The 18,701-nt window shown below is 38.6% G+C and overlaps 1 protein-coding gene across 2 annotated transcripts; it reads left to right on the forward strand.

Moving 5' to 3' along the window:
• Nucleotides 1-585: 585 nt before the first annotated feature.
• Nucleotides 586-14,610, forward strand: stam2 (signal transducing adaptor molecule (SH3 domain and ITAM motif) 2). Of its 2 annotated transcripts, none has more exons than XM_085373844.1 (14): nucleotides 586-729; nucleotides 2,737-2,821; nucleotides 2,974-3,049; nucleotides 3,473-3,568; nucleotides 3,758-3,904; nucleotides 6,346-6,412; nucleotides 6,659-6,857; nucleotides 7,722-7,816; nucleotides 7,933-8,015; nucleotides 8,102-8,189; nucleotides 8,309-8,363; nucleotides 8,491-8,638; nucleotides 10,478-10,656; nucleotides 12,364-14,610. In XM_085373844.1, exons 1-14 carry the CDS (start codon nucleotides 690-692, stop codon nucleotides 12,557-12,559), a joined length of 1,554 nt encoding a protein of 517 aa, XP_085229970.1. In that variant the 5' UTR covers nucleotides 586-689; the 3' UTR covers nucleotides 12,560-14,610. The 2 variants fall into 2 exon arrangements, with proteins under 2 accessions (XP_085229970.1, XP_085229971.1); XM_085373845.1 differs by having other exon boundaries at nucleotides 12,367-14,610.
• Nucleotides 14,611-18,701: the final 4,091 nt, after the last annotated feature.

Consider the following 18,701-nt stretch of genomic DNA (forward strand, 5'->3'; position numbering starts at 1 on the left):
TGGCTTCTGCACTTTTAAAGAATTCTATGTCACTGTCATTGAAACTGAAGAGTCACAATTGACTGTACAAGAAGATGAATTTGGTTTTTGATGCTAGTGAAATCTGCATTAAAAAGAAATGCCTGAAGGTAATGCCCAGTTAATAACGTTTCACCATAGTGACTCTTAAAAATACCAGTTTCCCCTTTTTGCTAAGGACCACTGCACTGTTGAATTTTTAAATAAATATGAGGACCCGTGTAGAAAAATTGTGGTGATATATAATAATTTATTTACCTAAAAGCTAATACTTTGTGGATGTATCATTGGGGCAACAATGCTGAGCCCACATCCATTATTACCCCACTAGATGCCAGTGTTTCTCTTTAACCATAAAAAAGGTGTCACCCTTAATTGCTTAAGTATATGTAATGCCACAGCGCTATATTTCCACTAAGTAAAAATGTAAAAAAAAAAAAAAAAAAAAAAAAAACACAATTAAAGGAAAAGGTGCTACAGACTCAGTTGCTTAGTATTTTTATTTCTTATTTTTATTTTTTGTAAACAGGCATTATTGGAGACAGCCAAATTTCCGGAAGAGCAACTGGTGAGAGTTAGATGGACGAGGAAGCGATATTTGTTTAGGTTTAGCTTGAAGAACGCACGTACTTTTTTTCATCACAAAGTCTGCCTCTTTATAAATAGTTAACATGCCTTTATTTTCCCAAAATCCATTTGACCAAGATGTTGGTAAGTGAATTGTTGTCTCTTTGGCCCTTTGAGTGTGTCACAGCCAGAAGCTAACGATAGGGCCAGTCACACTAGAGGCTAATGCTAGCTTAGCTCGAGTTGTTTATTCGCTAGCGCTACGTGATAAGTTACTTTAGGGCTGCCAATTTTTGTTACAACACCATATACCAGTCCTGCTAGCCTTTGCTAGTTTGTACCTGACATATCGATGTGTTGTCGACCTCTTTTATTAAGTTTCCAGTTCATTTGTTAGTATCAGCGATTGCTTTGTAAGAAAAAAAACTTGGTGATTCATATAAACTCACAGGATAACCGCCATTACAAGATCAGCTGATCCCAAATCAACTCAAAATACGTTTATGGTTCTATTTTTATCTACTTTATCACACAAATACCATTCGTTTAAATCTCCTTTATCTTTTTTCTGTTTTCGTTGAAGCGTATACTTTGTTGATGCTCGAAAACAGTGAAATCCCCATTGCGGTTCACTTGACGTCTCACTTGGGAGGATTTGGTGTTTTCCTTTGTTTTATGTAGAAACTAAATGAGGTTTACATTTTGGTGTATTGGTTAGACAAAAAAAGAAGTGGATTGAAGATGTGTCCGTGGGCTGCAATTGTTAGTGATGCCTGTTTTCAGTATTTGGAGTTGATACGTCATTGGATAGTTAAATGTGAAAATAATATAGTAATGAGTCATTAATGATTACAGTTGTTGAAACCTTTTTTCTCTCCGGCTGATGATTAATTAGAAAAGCTTGGTCAAGACTAATTAATCAATCACTCTCTGGCCTTTCGGGTTTGGTTGTTATCTGTCTGTATTCAGATGGGTGTAAAATTAAAGGAAAACTCTGAATGTTTCACCCCAGCATGGCGATAATCCTGCTGATTTAACATATTGTGGCAGTCTTCTGCTGGCATTGTTTGGGTCAGCATGTCCCTTTAGCGAGAACTGTCAGTGAAAACAAATGTAAGTTGTTCGCAATAATCGCTGATGTCCTATGACCTTCCTGTTCTGATGAATAGTCTCTTCCCACATGACAAACGGGTTATCTATAAGGTATATGAGTTAAATAATATGGACTTCACACTCGTGAGCTCCTAACCCAGTTGAACATTTATGGAAGATTTTGGACCAGTGTGTTAAACCTCACTTTCTACCACCATTTTTTAAACATAAAATAAGGGGATATGTATGTTATTTATTTATTTATTTATTTATTTTTAAAGGGTGTTGTTTTCCTGTAGTTGAGGTCTAGAGTCTTGGAAAATCCATGCCAAGCCTTTCTAATGACCCAGCACCTTTCTAAGACATTTTATATCGTGTTTCCCTTTAATTTGTCAGCTATCCTATGTGTTTTCCTAGGCTTATCCTATGTAAATTTTCATAGACACTTCCTGGCTGAACAGCTTTATCTGACTGTGCAACACTATAGTCCTTGTATGACCATACAATAGAGCACTATTGCACTAGAGAGTCATGGGAGTGACACTATGAGTCGGAAACGTCATACAAGTAATTTGCTACCAGCATATTATGAAACAGTGGCAGGTCACTTTGCATGTCAGAACACCACTTAACATCAATATAGTTTATGTTGTGATTTTTCTTTTAACTCAGAAGATAATGCAGTTCAGTTGTTAATGAGGCTTTTCTTTTAGCTTGTCAGCTGCTGAACGGGTCACAGTTTAAAGTACTTAAATATTTACATGGGATTTCTAAGTGTCTTGTCACAATAGGCCGTTAGGAACAGGTTGCACAATAAAAACAGCAACATGTAGTTGGCTTATAGAACTCTTCCACTCTCATTTTGAGTTCGATAGGTGACAGTATAACATAAATTAGATGTACAATGTGCCAGTTAAGGGCTTGCGGCTCATTTTTATATTACACCATGCATTTGGCATGTCTTCCCACATTTTCTTTGGAGATAAGCAGCCACAATGCCATTGGAGTTATTTTCTCACTGGAGCATATGCACTAAATCCGCATTTTACATATTTCCAGAGAAGGCAACCAATGAAAACAACACAACAGATGACTGGGCACTTATCATGGACATCTGTGATAAGATTGGAACAACAGCCAATGGGTAAGCTTGAAAGAACCATCTTCCGTTGAATATTAATGGCACATTTTGATTTGAGCAGCCCAGTGGCCCCGGACACTTAATTTGAAAGTGTTTCATACTTGACGACATCAGCAGTACCCCCAATCCACAGGCTGTGTTCCCTTCTGTTGCAGACCAAAGGACAGCTTAAGATCCATTATGAAGAGAGTCAACCACAAAGTGCCTCATGTGGCGATGCAGGCTCTTAATGTAAGTTTGTTGCTTTACTATTTAATTTATTGTATAAAAATGCCATTACAAATAACTGCAAATGTTTAATAAATCAATAGATTGGGTCAAACACCTCTCTAGTTTTGGGGTTAGAAGTACAGTTTACTGGCATTTGGGCTGCAAACCCATTTCCTTTAAAAGGATACAGGAAAGTAGACCCTTTCCACGCCAGTATTATTTAAATGAAATGAGGACTGTGAGACCTGTTTGTCTGAGTCATTGTGAGCTAATACTGTCACATGACCTGCTCTATTCTTAGATTTCTGTCTTTAAATTACTGAGATAATTTCAGACTGTTGTCATCAAATCCCACCTCTAAACTCACCTGCTGTTAAAATGTGCTGTAAATAATGAGTGGCTGTCTTTTTACTGCGATACTTATTTCACTGTCTTGGCTTGCAGTTGCTGGGTGCTTGTGTATCAAACTGTGGCAAAATATTCCACCTGGAAATCTGCTCAAGGGAGTTTTCCAGTGAAGTGAAGAGCATTCTTAACAAGGTATGAAAACTTACCTGGTTTGCGTTTCTTTTTTCTTTTTTTTTCTTCCTTTTTTGGGGTGGAATCTTATCCAGAGAATTTCTTGTCCATGTAGTCCTTCAAACTCAGAGGAACTTTAAGTTTAATGTTACAGTTAAAATCTTAACCAATGCCAGACTCCATAGCTGTTTGTTTTCATGTCTTCTTTAGGCACACCCTAAGGTATGTGAAAAGCTAAAGGCTCTGATGGTTGAGTGGGCAGAGGACTTTCAGAAAGATCCACAGTTGAGCCTGATTGGGGCCACCATCAAGTCTCTGAAAGAGGAGGGTGTCAGCTTCCCATCCCCATCCTCACAGGTATATTGACATGATGATTCTGAGAAATGTAACAAAGTCATTTAGAAGTCTTATACAGTCTTTACTTTGCAGCAGCTGCAACTGAGTTTTTATTTTATAATTCTTTGTCATACTTGATGCCAGTATAACAGATAAACAAAGTGTAAGTATACTGTATTTGCAGCATAAATAAAGGCCTCTTTTTGTAAAGTATCAGATTTTACATAAGCTGATGTTCTGTTAAACAATATTTCACATCACAATATAAACATTTTACATTGTGTTTTATAGTGACCACACAATCTACCTTCTTTTTTCTACTTGGAAATAGTTTCTTCTTTTAAGCTAGTAATATACATCCCACATCCAGTAGGGTTCACTAGCGTGCTGAGGCTGGAATTGTAGCCATGATTTGACCTCAGGCTAGTGTAGTGATTGTGAAGGTTCAGGCTGGGTGGAGTTTGTCTGTTTTGGAGAGTGTATATATGAGAGGAGCTTAGAGTGGAATTTCCTCTTCACATATTTCACATAATTCTTTGGAGGTTTATGTCATAGAGTCTGACTTGGTAATGGTAAGAGCTGCTTTCTAGTTTCTGTTCTGCTGCTTAATGTGTGTGTGTTTTTTGTTACGCAACAAATCTGTATGTGCCACAGATAAAACTGGACTTTGACATCAGTTTCTCATAAAGCATCTGACATACTTGAAGACTTTAACGCTAATAAAGCTGCCACTGAGGGGATAACTATTGTAGCCTTCAGTAGAAATGTAAATGTGCAACACATCCTTTTCCGCACAATAGACAACTCAGAGCATTAAATAATAAACAACGAATGGCAGTGATGTGAGTTAGGGCTGCGCTGATTTAAGTATTTCGAATAATTTGATGAAAAAAAATTCTCGACACACATTCTTTGCTTCGATGGTTGGTTTAAGGCACGGCTCTGTGGCGCACCATTGTTACAATGGAAACGCCATAAGACTACAAGCAGACCTGCAATACAAACTTTTTTAAGGAGCAGCGTGTGAATAAAAAGTTTAATATTAAGCGCACGCACACTGATAACACAACAGCAGCAGTGATGATGAAGCTGGTGCAGTTTAATGTGGAGCCAGAGTCTGTTTACACACTGCGACGAGCACATGCAGTTGAACTGTTAACTTAGTCTGAAACATGTTTAAATTATACAGCTTGCTGAGCAGCCGTCCCATTTTACAGGGGTGAGTCTAAAGGGGGACATGAGGTGTACTAGACCATGTTTATTATTTATTAAGATTTTCATACAATTTTTGAGATTTGAAATTGAAATGATGTAAAATACTGTTTTTTTTTTGGGGGGGGGGGTTGCGTTAATATTTAAAAAAAAAAAAAAAAATTACATCTTTTTTTCCAAGCCTATAAAAATATACATGGCCCAGTAAAACTCTGAGCCACTGATCTGAGGGTTGTTAGGTTGGACAGTGAATTATTGTTAATATTAATTAACGTCTACACCATCATAACGTCTTGTTTTCAGGAGCTCAAAAACTGTGCAACAAAGCAGAGGGCAAACATCAGAATGCTGATATGCTCACTTCTCTTCATAGAAGCCACCACATTCTCCTCTAAAGTTTGCAGTGAATGAGAGTTTGTGTCTGTAAAGACACAAACTCTCATTCACTGCAAACGTAAACAAGCAGAAACACATGTACACAAACTCATAAAGCCTTTGAGGAAGACAGAGTAAAGGTAAATGTTATGGCTTTGACTCTACTTGAGATTTAGAGATATCTTTGCATTTAGGAAAATGTTTTCTTTAAAAAATAAAATTGAGTATGACACGTAAATACAAAGGGTTTGTTTGTTTGTTTTTTGTTGTTCATCATGGATGAAACATACTGAAGTAGTTGATAGCTGCAGCCCTAATATCAGTAGTCTAAAATCCCTTCGATTTTATTTGCTTTCTCATCCTGGCTTTGTTATCACTGGCTGTGCTCCATTTGGCTCTGATGATGGTGCGCTGCATTTCCTTTTTCGGGATAGGCTGGCAAATGTGCCTCAGTGGAGAGCAGGTGGCTCATGCGGCAGCAGGTATGACATTTAATCTCTGTCAGCTAAGGGGAAAAAAGCAGCAGGCAGCGTGACTCAAGCTGTGGCAGCGTTTACCTGTTTATTTATTTACTTATTGTCAGTTTGGATTTGGCCGCACAAACTCAAGCTGTAATGAACCGGTTTTCATTTTTCCCGTTTCTATTGTTTAGCTTCTGGACATAAAATAATTAACGAGACTGCTCCTGGGAGTATTTGTGTCTAAAGGCTAGAGACACATTTCTGAACAATATGTGATACCCAGCATGAACTCCAGGTGGCACCGTGTTTTTAAAAACATTTTGGTTTTTCATTTAAAGTCTTTGTGCTTCATTCTCCCTCAGGTGCACTTATTCTGCACTCTGATCTGACCTTGTCTTTCTATACTGACCACAGGGTTCCAGCACAAAGGCCAACCCATCAACTGCAAGCAAACCAGTGGATGATGACGATCTTGCCAAAGGTAAAGTTAGTGTATTCCATTCATTTTTTTAAATCCAAAAGCTCTACACAGATTTCATAGAAAGTAATCTGATAAAAATACATGTGAAAACCTTTAAATTGATTCTCCGTGGCTGAAAATGTGTTTGGAGCACCTGCCTTAGAGCCATTTGCATTTTGAAAATTAAATGAATCTGGAATGTGTGCCAAGTCTGTCTGTGCTAAATACCCTTTCTTCATTTCCACTTCTCTTGTTTATTTTCTTCAGCTATCGAGCTGTCCTTACAGGAGCAGAAGCAGCAGGCAGAGACACGCCCCATGACCATGACCTCTGACCCTCCAAACTATACTAATGGCGGTGGGGGGCAGGAGGCTCGGAAGGTGCGTGCGCTGTACGACTTTGAAGCAGCTGAAGACAACGAGCTGACCTTCAAAGCTGGAGAACTTATCCTAGTGTTGGATGACAGGTAATATTTTATAACACTTCCTGTCATGAATCAGCTCTGCTATATCCTCCCAACCAATAGATAGCACCGTTTTACCGACATTGAATGAAGATCTGGATGTGCAAAAATGAGTTTACTGCAGATGAGTTGTTTACGTAGCTAAAACTGAAAATGTTCATTATCCAGAGAAGGGGACAGGTCTGTCAGGTTAGAGGGCGCATTCAGCCATTAGCTTTGATCTATACTTTACCACTGAAAGTCCCAGAGTATGCACGACCTTTAAGATCAGACAGTCATGTTGCTATATCTTCATGGATGTTGAATATAAATACCATCCCTGCCTTGTAATTTCAGTAATAACCCAAAAATTGATGTAATGTCTAAATAAAATATAAAAATAATATATAAATGAAATGATCTGATGTCAAAAACTAACCTTTGATAAGTTATTATGACATGGCGGTAACCACTCCTCCATGCTCACTAACTGTTTTGAAACAGAAATTTAATCAGTGTGGTTCAAAGTACATGCAGTGCAATAGTAACATCTGTCAGTGATAATAATGTTACAAGGTTTGTTTGCCTGTTGGAGATTCATCCAGAAGTGTGAATATTTTTAATATGAGATATTATTTTTAGGACTTAAATGATCTGTAAATTCTGTTCTGCAAGTAAAACTAGGCAAACGTCAAAATACTTTTTCATACCAAGAGCTCTGAAAACTCACCATAACCGCCTTTTCTGGAGCTGCCAAAGACCACATCAGGGCGAGAATTTTTAGACTTCTTGTTGTAATGGTTTTGACTGGTATGAAGCTTAGCCAGACGCTAAGTATGGCTTTCTCTCAGCTGCTCTTTGACTTTGGTTTTATGTTTCCGTTTACAGTGATCCAAACTGGTGGAAAGGAGAGAACCACAGAGGAGTTGGGCTTTTCCCCTCCAACTTTGTCACAACCAATCTGAATGCAGAGCCAGAGCCAGGTTGGTAGCTCTTTAAGGACAGACTCTTGTTTGTACCTCCTGTTGAGCATATTGATTTTATTTCTAATCAAATTATTTCTAGAGCTGCTAATGTAATTGAACTTTTTCTTTCATAGTTACTTATGTTGATAACCCGGCGACTCCAGAAGAGACAAGCCTGGAAACCAAAATAGAGCCTGAGCCCGTCTTCATTGACGAGGTAGCACATTTCCTCAGCGATTCTTCATTTGCAAATCCATCTCTCAGTTATTTTACCAACACGTATCCGCTCACGTCTTTCTGCAGACAAAGATGGACCGAACGCTGGCACTGCTGCAGAATACAGATCCTGCAGATTCCACTCCTGACTCCCTAGAGCTGATCCAGGTGGAGGGTAAAAACTTTAATGCCACTCTAAATCTAGTCAAACTGTCGCTGTCAGCTGCAGTCAGTGTGAGCCGTGCTTTTGCTTTCTAACCTCATTTCTCCTTTTCTCTCCGTGGATGTAAACAGGTGCATGTGCACAGATGAACCCACTGATTGATGAGAAGCTGCAGGAGATTGACAGGTAATGTGTTAATTATATAACATTTCTCTATTATTAATCAGATTGATCATAATCACGATATGCATAGCAAATGCAAAAGGTTCTTCATCCAGTACTTGGGACTAATGTTTGTTTGTGTGTGTTGCAGGAATCACTCAGAGTTATCAGAGTTGAATGTGAAGGTTTTGGAGGCACTGGAGCTTTACAACAAGCTCATGAATGAGGCTCCATACTACTCGGCCTACTCCAAGATGCAGTCACAGTATCCTCCAGCCAGCTCTGCTGTGGGCATGCAGGTCAGAATAGTCTTACGTGGCTCTGATTGCTAAGAGTGACTCTCAGTCGTAAATGACGTCGAAGCTGAAACCTTGTATACATCCGTGATGTTTAGATAGCAAGCCGAATAGAAAAAATAAACAATGGCTGTTGGCAAAATATTGTTTGTGTATGTAAACATATGGAGAATCAGCAGGACGCAGAGCTCAATCATACATGTTTTAAGGATGTCTCTAACATGTCTCATTCACACATGTTTTGCCTCTAAACTAGTTACTAATCTTAGACTAGTCCTGATGGCTTGATATTCAGTCAGCATTTTTTTTTTTTTTTTTCTTCCCTGGAGAGCGTCACAGGCCGCCGGAGCTTTCTCAGCAGATGCTGTTTTCTTGGTGGTGATTAATGTCACAGTCTTTCCCTGGAGATTTAGAAAACTGTCCACTTCGCATAGCAGGCAAACACCAGAGCACCTTGCAACTTATTATTTTCCTTTTTCCAACTGTCAGGATTTTATTGCACCTGCAGTAACGGGGACTTGGTTAAAAACAAAAATTTAAAATGACAAAAAATTCTGAAACTGTTAATAATTTAAAACGAGTGTTTTATCAGCATCATTTCTGTATGCTGAATAAAGACTGAACACAGCAGGTCTTCTGTCTGAAGATTATGTAAACTCAACTCTGTTTTCCAATATTATTTAATTTGTAATTGTATAACTGTTTTTTATATTATTGGTATTTGTTCTTTGAATATCTCTGTTGGTGCACGTTTCTCTAGAGGCTGGCTATTTGTGTAACATAGCTCACCAAATCTCATTATTTGGGGCAGCTGCTGGTGACCTGCTACTGACTGAGGATGTTTGTAGCATCTCAGACAATGAAGGTTGTAGTTTCTGGATGTAGCAGTCTCCAACTAGAGCTTAAAGGGTGGTGAAACTAAAAATAGCTTCATTATATGTCTTGAATAAATTCAAAAGATAAGGAAATTGTCATCATAGAGATTTGGATTATACAATTCTTGCGCAGTTCTCTTCATTTGTAATTTGTTTGCATTAATTTCAAGTAGCTTATACAGATTTCTAGGTACAGATGTCCCATAATCACACTGCTATAGGTTTTGGTTGGAGCAAAAACAACACAGCATCAGTTTATATAACATGAAGGATTTTCTTTTTCTTTTGGGGGGGTGGTTAGTGGTCTGAAAGATCTAAATGACTACAAGTTGACTTAAACAGGGCTAGTCGAGGACTAACTCATGCCAATTTTTCAGCTGTCTGTTTAAACAAAATGCAACCAGAGCAATAGGAATGTGTTACAAGACTGCTTTATACCCATCACACTAACACTACTAACTCTACAGTAAGCATATTGCGAGAACTAGCTGTTTATTTAAAAAAATAAGCTACCCATATTAACCACGTGTTATACTAAATAGGCAAAGGGAGAACTGTTAGCACTGTGACAGTCAGGAGGTGGCCAGTTCAAATGAGTTACCAACACAAGATAAAACTGGAAAATATAATTTACATGTAGATATGAATGCATTGTGAGCAACCCTTCTCCTAATTTACCTTCCTCATGTCTGGTGGCTTAGATTTGGATGTTACAATTTATAAACTGTTAAATATTCACTAATAAATACTACAAACCGCAGTATCGTAGCGTGCCGGCAGCTGCAGCATAGGTGTAGTAACAGGTCAGTATAAACGCCAAAACAAACCAAGCAGCACCTGCTGGGAGTGGTCAACCAGTTTTTCTGGCTCTGTTCTATATTTACTGGGAAATAAGTTCACTGCCAAACTCTGTTACATCCTTTCAGTGCATTCACTTATCAGCACGCTCCTCTCCTGCTCTTCTCAGGGCTACCTTGGACCAGCGGCACCCCCTTATCTTCCCCCATCCATGCCTCAGATCCCCTCTGCACAGCCCTACAATCTGCCCAGCGACCAGCCTGGACCTCTACACTCACTACCGCCAAATGTCTCAGCTCCACCCAACACCTTACCCAACAGCCAAACTGCTCAGCCGCCCTACATGAGGTAAGAATAACACCTCCACCCTTTTAACGAGGACGTTGAAAGTCAGATTTTTAATCACTTGATGTGTCTCCAAATCACCAAAAACATTTTAATTTGTACATCATAATGAACAGTGTAATTGTCACTGACATAGCCGTCACATCACAAGGGAAAATAACAAAAACTTGTGATACGCTTTTCTTCTCTCATAAATATACAGTGGTGTGAAGAAGCGTTTGCCCTCTTCCTGATTTCCTTTCTCTTGTATGTTTGTCACACTTAAATGTTTCAGATCATCAAACAAATTTACATTTAAACAAAGATAACATAAGTAAACACAATGGAGTTTCTAAATGATGGTGTTTATTATTAAGGGGGAAAAAAACAAAGTTATGATGACCCTGTGTGAAAAAGTGATTGCCCCCTAATCCTAATAACGGGTTGGGCCACCATTAGCGGTTTTACAGCCCCATGGAGAAATTTTAGCCCATTCATCTTTGCGGAATTGTTGTAATTCAGCATGAACCACGTTTTTGAGGTCATGCCACAGCATCTCAATCAGATTCAGGTGAGGACTTAAATCCTGACCTAAATCCAAGTCTTCATTTTGTTTTCGTAATCCATGCAGAGGTGGGCTTGCTGGTTTGTTTTGGGTCATTGTCCTGCTGCAGAACCCAAGTGAGCTTCAGCCTGAGATCACAAACAGATGGCTGAACATTCTCTTCAGGGTGTTTTCTAGTCTTCCAGGTCCTGAGGCACTAAACAGCCCCAGACCATGACACTACCACCTCCATATTTTACTGTATGATGTTCCTTTTCTGAAATGCTGTATTACTTTCACGCCAGATGTAACGGGACACACACCTTCCAAAAAGTTCATCTTTTGTCTCGCCAGTCAACGGAGTATTTTATTAGAAGTCTTTGGGGATCATCAAAATCCCCAAGTCTTTATCTTTTCTGTCAAACCTGAGACGAGCCTTTAGGTTCCTTTGGCTCAGCAGTGGTTTGCAGGCCATTTTTGCCCAGTCTCTTTATTATGGTGGAGTCATGAACTTGCAGGCATGCAGTTCTTTGGATGTTGTTCAGGGGTCTGCTGTGATCTCTTGGCTGAGTCGTCACTGCGCTCTTGGGGTAATTTTGGTCAGCCGGTACCTCCTGGGAAGTTTCACCGCTGTTCCATGTTTTCGCAATTTGTGGATAATGACTCTCACTGTGGTTTGCTGGAGTCCCACAGCTTTAGAAATGTCTCTGTAACCTTTTGTAGACTGAGATTATGTTGTTCTTATTGGATCGTGGCATGATGTCTAGCTTTTGAGGATCTTTTGGTCTACTCCGCTTTGATCGGGCAGGTCCTATTTAAGTGATTTCTTCATTGAGGAAAGGTGTAACAGCAATCAGGCCTGGGTGTTCATAAACACTTTAATTTAGAAACTGCATTTTGTGTTTACTTGTGTTATCTTTATCTAATATTTAAATTTGTTTGATGATCTGAAACATTTAAGTGTGACAAATACACACACACACAAAAAAAAAAACAGGAAATCAGGAAGAGGAAAAACACTTTTTCACACCAATGTGTTACTATGGAAACACTCTTTTAGAAAACCGAATTTGATCACTACTAACAAAATCATATTACCTACCAATCATATTTCTCTAGAGGATGTATTGAAATGATAGATTCATGAATTTGTTGACCTAAATGTCACTTGTGGATTTATTTCACAGCAGTGGTTTGAACGCTCCGTACATGAGCCAAGCCACAGGAGCTCCTTACCCACCTCAGGCAGGCATGACCATGGATATGTCAGCCTACCACAACTCCAGCATGCCTCCTGTGTCCTATCCTGTAGCAGCTCCCCCTCACCAGGCTCCTCAGCAGCAGCAGCAGCAGGCAGCATATTATCAGCAGCCTCTTCTGTAAAACTAACACAGGGCAGACCTGAGAAGATGCACCCTTCAGATATTTCAGTTGCTAGTTGTGTGTTCATTTGGTTTACCTAGCACGCATGTGTGTGTCAGGTTATTGCTTTAGGAAAATTCCTTTGGCTTTTTGTTTTTGTTTTTTGTTTTTAGTTTTTTTTGTGCCTGTCAAGCCGAACAGGACACCCCCTGGAAAGCTGAAATAACTGATGCGTGTATGTAACGCAGGTCTGCTATGCATCCAAGTCAAAACTCGGCTACTGTATGTGAGGCTTAACACGGCACCGAGAGTTTTCTTAGTCTCCTCGTTTATCATGGGTGACTCAAAGCAATGCTGGTTTTCTCAAACATCATCAGTCGGCACGAAGAAGAGTTGGTTTTGCTGTACAGGACCATGCAACAAGCCGTCATTGTCTAATTTGTTTAGGAAATTAGCATATTACAAATAATACATCAACACCATGCTGTTTCGGATTTGAACTGCGAGTCTTCTTATTGGTTAAAGAGGATTAGTCCACACTAGCCTAGATGAGATAAAATGTTATTTTCTTCTTTGTTTATGATCTGTTCACACAACCTTGTCTGCAGACGCAGCATTTTGGCAGCCCTTAAAGCCTAATACATCGACGGTGCGATAACGTGCTCAAGTTGGAATAAAATCGAGTAAAGTATTCCTTGTAGCTCTGAGAGTGAAATGCAAGCAGCGTCCAAGTCTTGTGCACAAGTGTGGCTATCAAAATCTCTTTCCTGAGAGGGATCGCTGAGAAAGCCAGCAAAAAAATTAAACAGCCTGCAAGCATGTAGAGTAAATGTGAATAAAAACACAATCATATGTTGTAATGTAGGCAAGGAAAATGGAACAGTTACTGGTTTGTTTGTTTTTCTTGTTTAAGTCTGCAAGTGGATTCATATGAAGGGATGAGCCGTTTATCCTGATCATCATCTTGATTGCAACACTCAGCTGATGTAGTTTATTCATCTGCAAAGACTGAATTCGTGAGTTCCAGCTCAGGTGCTCTCTTCAGCACAAACATGTGCAGGTACTTAAAAGGCCAGATCTCCCATTTCACTGTTCTCATCACCAGCCACCAACGCTGTAGCTGATCAGTGTCTCTAACAGAATTTAGAAGTGCAAACTCTATTTCTCAATTGTCAGATATGTTAACATTGTAAATAATTCAGAAATGACGTTCCCATAGACTCTTTGCCTTGTGCATTCTATGATTACATTTGACATATTTAATTATGTGTATGTGTGTGTGCACATTTGTTTTTTTTCTCCATGTTTGTGTGTGTTTGAATACTTTCCCAAAAAGAGGTTCGTTGTCAATGTAAAGCGACACTGATTTTCAAAGGTTTGGGTGAATGGATAATAGATAAACGTCTGAATGGGTTTGGTAGTCTGGTAAAATGCTGCATCTCTTCATGGTTCTAACATCATTCTGTCTCTTCTATGTTTTATGCAAATCCACAGCACATTCTTTAATGTGTATGTACTAAAACGTCATAATTGTCATCAGCATTGCCTGTACTTTGAGATATATATATATATATATGTGTGGAGACATGAAAAAAGTGGGTAATTATTTTTACTGGGCTTCTGCTTTTACTTTTATTTTCTTGGCAAAATGTAAACGACAACATTTTTTTTTTAAATACACAAAAAAATCTTTAGTCAAACTGAAGAAATAGATGTTTTTCCCTCCACTTAAATTAAGAGCTCTCATACAGTCTTTTGGGCTGCTGCAGTAACTCCACACTTCTAACTTTAGCCAGAACTCAATTTCTGTTAAGCACCTCTAATGTTAAAGGCAGTGTATATTAGATGTAAAATATCTGGATTTGTCAGTGACTTTGGCATTGCACCTTAGCTTTGTAAACATTTTATTTTACCACTGAATGCCTTGTTCTTCTGTAGAAATCAAACACAACGTTGGGAAGCGACTTCTGTCTCTGAATCCTCTGGACGTGTATAATTGTTTATATTTGAAATATCCCAGGAAACGTTGTGTCATCCAGGATTTTAAAACTGCTTTTGTAACAGAGCAAACTGTATAATATTCTTCAATAAATATACTTTGAAATAAGAGAAACGGCGTGTGTGGAAGTTGATTTTGTTCTTTTAGCGCCGATTCCTCTGAAGCTGTTGAAGTAATTACATTTGTACAATTAAGAGAAGGGTGATTAAAATAGAAACTGTCCACCTACAGTAATTAGCCTCTGCTATTCCCTGCACACATCCTCATCTGCATGACACGTACAATCCAATAATATGCTCTACCCAGAAGACATGATTTATTAATTGCACTTGGCCTTTTTATAGCTTCTTTTTTTCTTTCTATTGGATACACTGGAGGTTATGTGAATGCTAGAGATGGTTATGGGTAGCAAAGTGCAGGTAAAACTGTTCTTCAGTTGCAAAGTCAGATTCTTGCCTGCTCTTCCAGGATACGTGGGAGTGTGAATAAATGTTTTCGAGATTGTCTGAAAACAGCACAGCTGGTGCCTTGGTCTGCTGAGGATGGTTGAGAAGATTCCCTCATCTGTTGTTTGTCCTCGTGAGATATTTTTGAGTTGAAAATTGGCCTGTTTTTAAGTGAAGAATGCGGCACGAAACTGGTGGAAAGTGATTACGTAGGGCTGCAAATGTGTTTATTGGAATATTTTAGTTTAGCATATAATTTTACCTGTTTACAGTTACCACTTCTCATGAAAACATTTGGAGAAAACGCACTTGAATATTCATGACTGAGTCATTCTAGCAGTGTGCCATAATAAACGGTAAATAAGAATAAATAATAAGTAGGACCGTGGTCGATCTTTATGGAGGATACTGTGGTTTTATATACCTTATGAGGGTGCTCTATCAGTACTTTACTGCAGCCACCTTCATTTTGTTGCTTGTCTGTGGGTCAGATAGATCACAAAAATGACCATTTGTAAAACGCAAGCTTCTGAAAAGTTGATAAAGAACCTGGCATCAAAGTATGGACCAATCTGAGAAATCAGAGTGAAATTAAATCTGTAGAGCAGTGGTGTGAAACATAAGGCCTAGGGACCAGGATCGGTCAGCAAAGATTCAAATCTGGCCCACTGAACAGCTTTGAAATAATGTGAAGGAGGGCATAGATTTTGGACTTGCAAGAGAGTCTGAACAGTAATTTACGGCCAGGGGCGGATCTTGAGAAATTTTCTTAGGGTGGCATGAGGGTGGCAAAGAAATCAAATGGGGTGGCTAAATCGGAAACCCCCCCCCCCCCCCCCCCCCAAAAAAAAAACCCCACTCATGCAGGTGGTTACATATGGTTAAATGGATTCAAATGCAGTAAGTATACAAGTTTTTCATATAAATAAAGTCTATAACTTAATTATTGGCTGTTGCCCACATAATTACACACTTTAGTTACATAAAACATGTGAGTTTTGACCTTATGTACTGTATAGCCTGTATGATAAATAAATATGTAGCCAATAAGTATAAAATCCAGAAAGTTACACAACATGAGGTGCTTCATTTACAAACACAAGTCTAACTTAAGTTTCACTGTTTTTTGTTATAAAACAATCACATTGTTACAGCTTAAATTACACAAAATGTCAGAAATCTGCACTGTCATGAACAAAAATGTAAACCTAATTTTTCATGATTTGTTGGATTAACCCACTGAGGTCTAAAATACAACCGGCCATTTTTGACTCCTTTTGAGTTTACGTTTGTATTTCACCCTCAGATTGTTTAATTTTATTTTTTCTTTTCAGAACTCTTTTCAACTGAATTTATTTATTTATTTATTTTACTTTCTTTTTATTGTTTTTCTTTAAACATTATACATGGGGTAGGGGGGTAACAACAAAACAACAACAACAACAACAACAACAACAAAAAGATAAATACAACAGGTAGGATAACAAAAAAACATGTTGGATCTCCTTGTTTCTACAGTTTGATCATTTCTCATTATCAATGTGTTGGTCTTTAACCTGTTGGGTTTATGTACTCGGTCCATTTCTCCCACTTTTTATGGTATTGATCTTCCTGAGTTCTTATTCTGTAGGTCAATTGTTCCATAGTTTGTATTTCATCTATAATTTTGATCCATTCGTCCTGTGATGGTGGGTCTATCTTGTTCCATTTTCTTGTAATTGCCTTTTTACAGGCAAAAAACAACTAAATTCAGCTCAACTGAATGTAGTTGTTTTGACTGACATACTGCATTAGTATTACTGATCTGAAATCACACAAAGAACTTAAGCTCCTAGTAGTATTTTTTACTGTAAAAAAAAAAAACCACAGACATGTTGAGTAAATTTTTATAACTTGAAATGCAAATATAAATTGTACATTTTGTAAACATATACAACTATTTATCTAAAAATGCAGCCAATACACCTGCCGTTTTTTTCATTTTGTACAACCATTTAAAAATATTACTGAAACTAAAATGAGAGAACAATCAGGTGTCGCAATAAGATGCCCCACAAATGATGTGTGTCAGTAAAAAAAAAAAAAGTTTGTCCACCAAAAGACAGAAGAGCACAGGGATAAACCTGCAGGCCTGACAACAGGAGGTGTATCACTCCGCTGGTTTTCTACTTAGTGACAGTGTTTACGTTGCAAATGTGCCTTTGTGACATTCATTAGTGCCCTCACTGACACACAAAACAAAACGACTACATAACAGAACAACTACACAAGACAACACAACACACTAAACGTCACAAATCTCCCACATCAAAATTTCTCTCTCTCTCTCTCTCACTCGCTCGCTCTGTCTCGCTGCTGTTACCTTCACTCCTAAAACTTTTCCCTCTTCCTAAACAACCAAATCCCACGTGTTGACTTTTTTTTAAATTGGGCAACATGGTACATTTTTCCACCGATAGGAAAGAGGTGGCTTTTTTCCTTTCTTTACTGTTTTCGCGCTGTCCTTAGAAAATGCTTAAAACACACGCACACAAACGTGATGACAGTATTTAGAAAAAAGCGTGGCTCATATATATTATCATAACTCTGGATTTACTGGCCTGTAATTAAAATTAAAAAACTTTGAAGTCCGAACTTTCAAAGTGGGCTGAATGCAGCTTGTTGCTATGTCAGCTTATATCAGTCATGTGATTTGGAGGTGCAGCGTGTCCGTGGACCACAGAGGGTTAATAACACTCATCTTCCCTCCATTTCCAGAGTTTAACATCCAACCACCTGTGTAAAATCCAAAATTCCCATGGTGTTGTTCAAAATGTGCTCTGGCACGATCATAAACATCGCTTGCTACTGAAAACAAGAAAAAAGCAGGTCCTGCTATGGGTTGAACCATTTGTTAATGGTGCAGGGGGGGGGGGGACACTATGCAATATATTAAGTTTTAGCATTTATATTCGCTGTTGACTGCAACTACGCTCAAACTGTTAATGCTATCTTATTTTAATAAACAACACTGTCATATGCAAAACTAGGGTGGCACTTGGGGTGGCAAGGGATCATCGCTGGCTGATGGCGCGATATGGCAGCCTCGCTTCTGTCAGTCTTCCCCAGGGCAGCTGTGGCTACAACCATAGTTTGCCTCCACCAGTGTGTGAATGCGAGAGTGAATGAATAGTGGCATTGTAAAGCGCTTTGGGTGCCTTGAAAAGCGCTATATAAATCCAATCCATTATTATTATTATTATTATTTTAGGGTGGCACTTGCCACCCCATGCCACCCTTCTAGATCCGCACCTGTTTACGGCACATTTATTTATTTGTGATTCCTTTCATTTACTACAAAAGCATTTATTTATCGTGTAGACGAACCAGACTTGCTGTTAGAACTGCACTTCTTTTTTTATGTATATAAAACTAGATTAAATGTGTAGTTAAACATCTTCACACCAAGAGAAAAGGAAGTTTCGCTTGTTCGGCCCACTGACTAATTAAGATGAAAATGATCTGTATGTGGCCCAGGAAGTAAAATGAGGCTGACGTCCCTGCTGTAGACAGTGTTGGGGAGTAACGGAATACATGTACCGCCGTTACGTATTTAAAATACAAAATATTAGTAACTGTATTCCGTTACAGTTACCGTTTAAAAAGGTGGTATTCAGAATACAGTTACTTTGTTGAAATAAATGGATTACACTGCGGTACTTTCCTGTTTCATTTTGTC

This window comes from Diplotaxodon limnothrissa, linkage group LG16 (assembly GCF_057381915.1).
Source record: "Diplotaxodon limnothrissa isolate DT_005_m linkage group LG16, D_limnothrissa_male_GT1.1, whole genome shotgun sequence".
In the NCBI taxonomy this organism is placed as follows: domain Eukaryota; kingdom Metazoa; phylum Chordata; class Actinopteri; order Cichliformes; family Cichlidae; genus Diplotaxodon; species Diplotaxodon limnothrissa.

Bases quoted from the DNA above. Each gene is read 5' to 3' on its own strand.
- stam2 (XM_085373844.1), top strand. From the start codon at position 690: ATGCCTTTATTTTCCCAAAATCCATTTGACCAAGATGTTG. The intron at 6,413-6,658 runs GTAAAGTTAGTG...TATTTTCTTCAG, and splicing joins TGATGACGATCTTGCCAAAG to CTATCGAGCTGTCCTTACAG. The intron at 8,190-8,308 runs GTAAAAACTTTA...GGATGTAAACAG, and splicing joins AGAGCTGATCCAGGTGGAGG to GTGCATGTGCACAGATGAAC.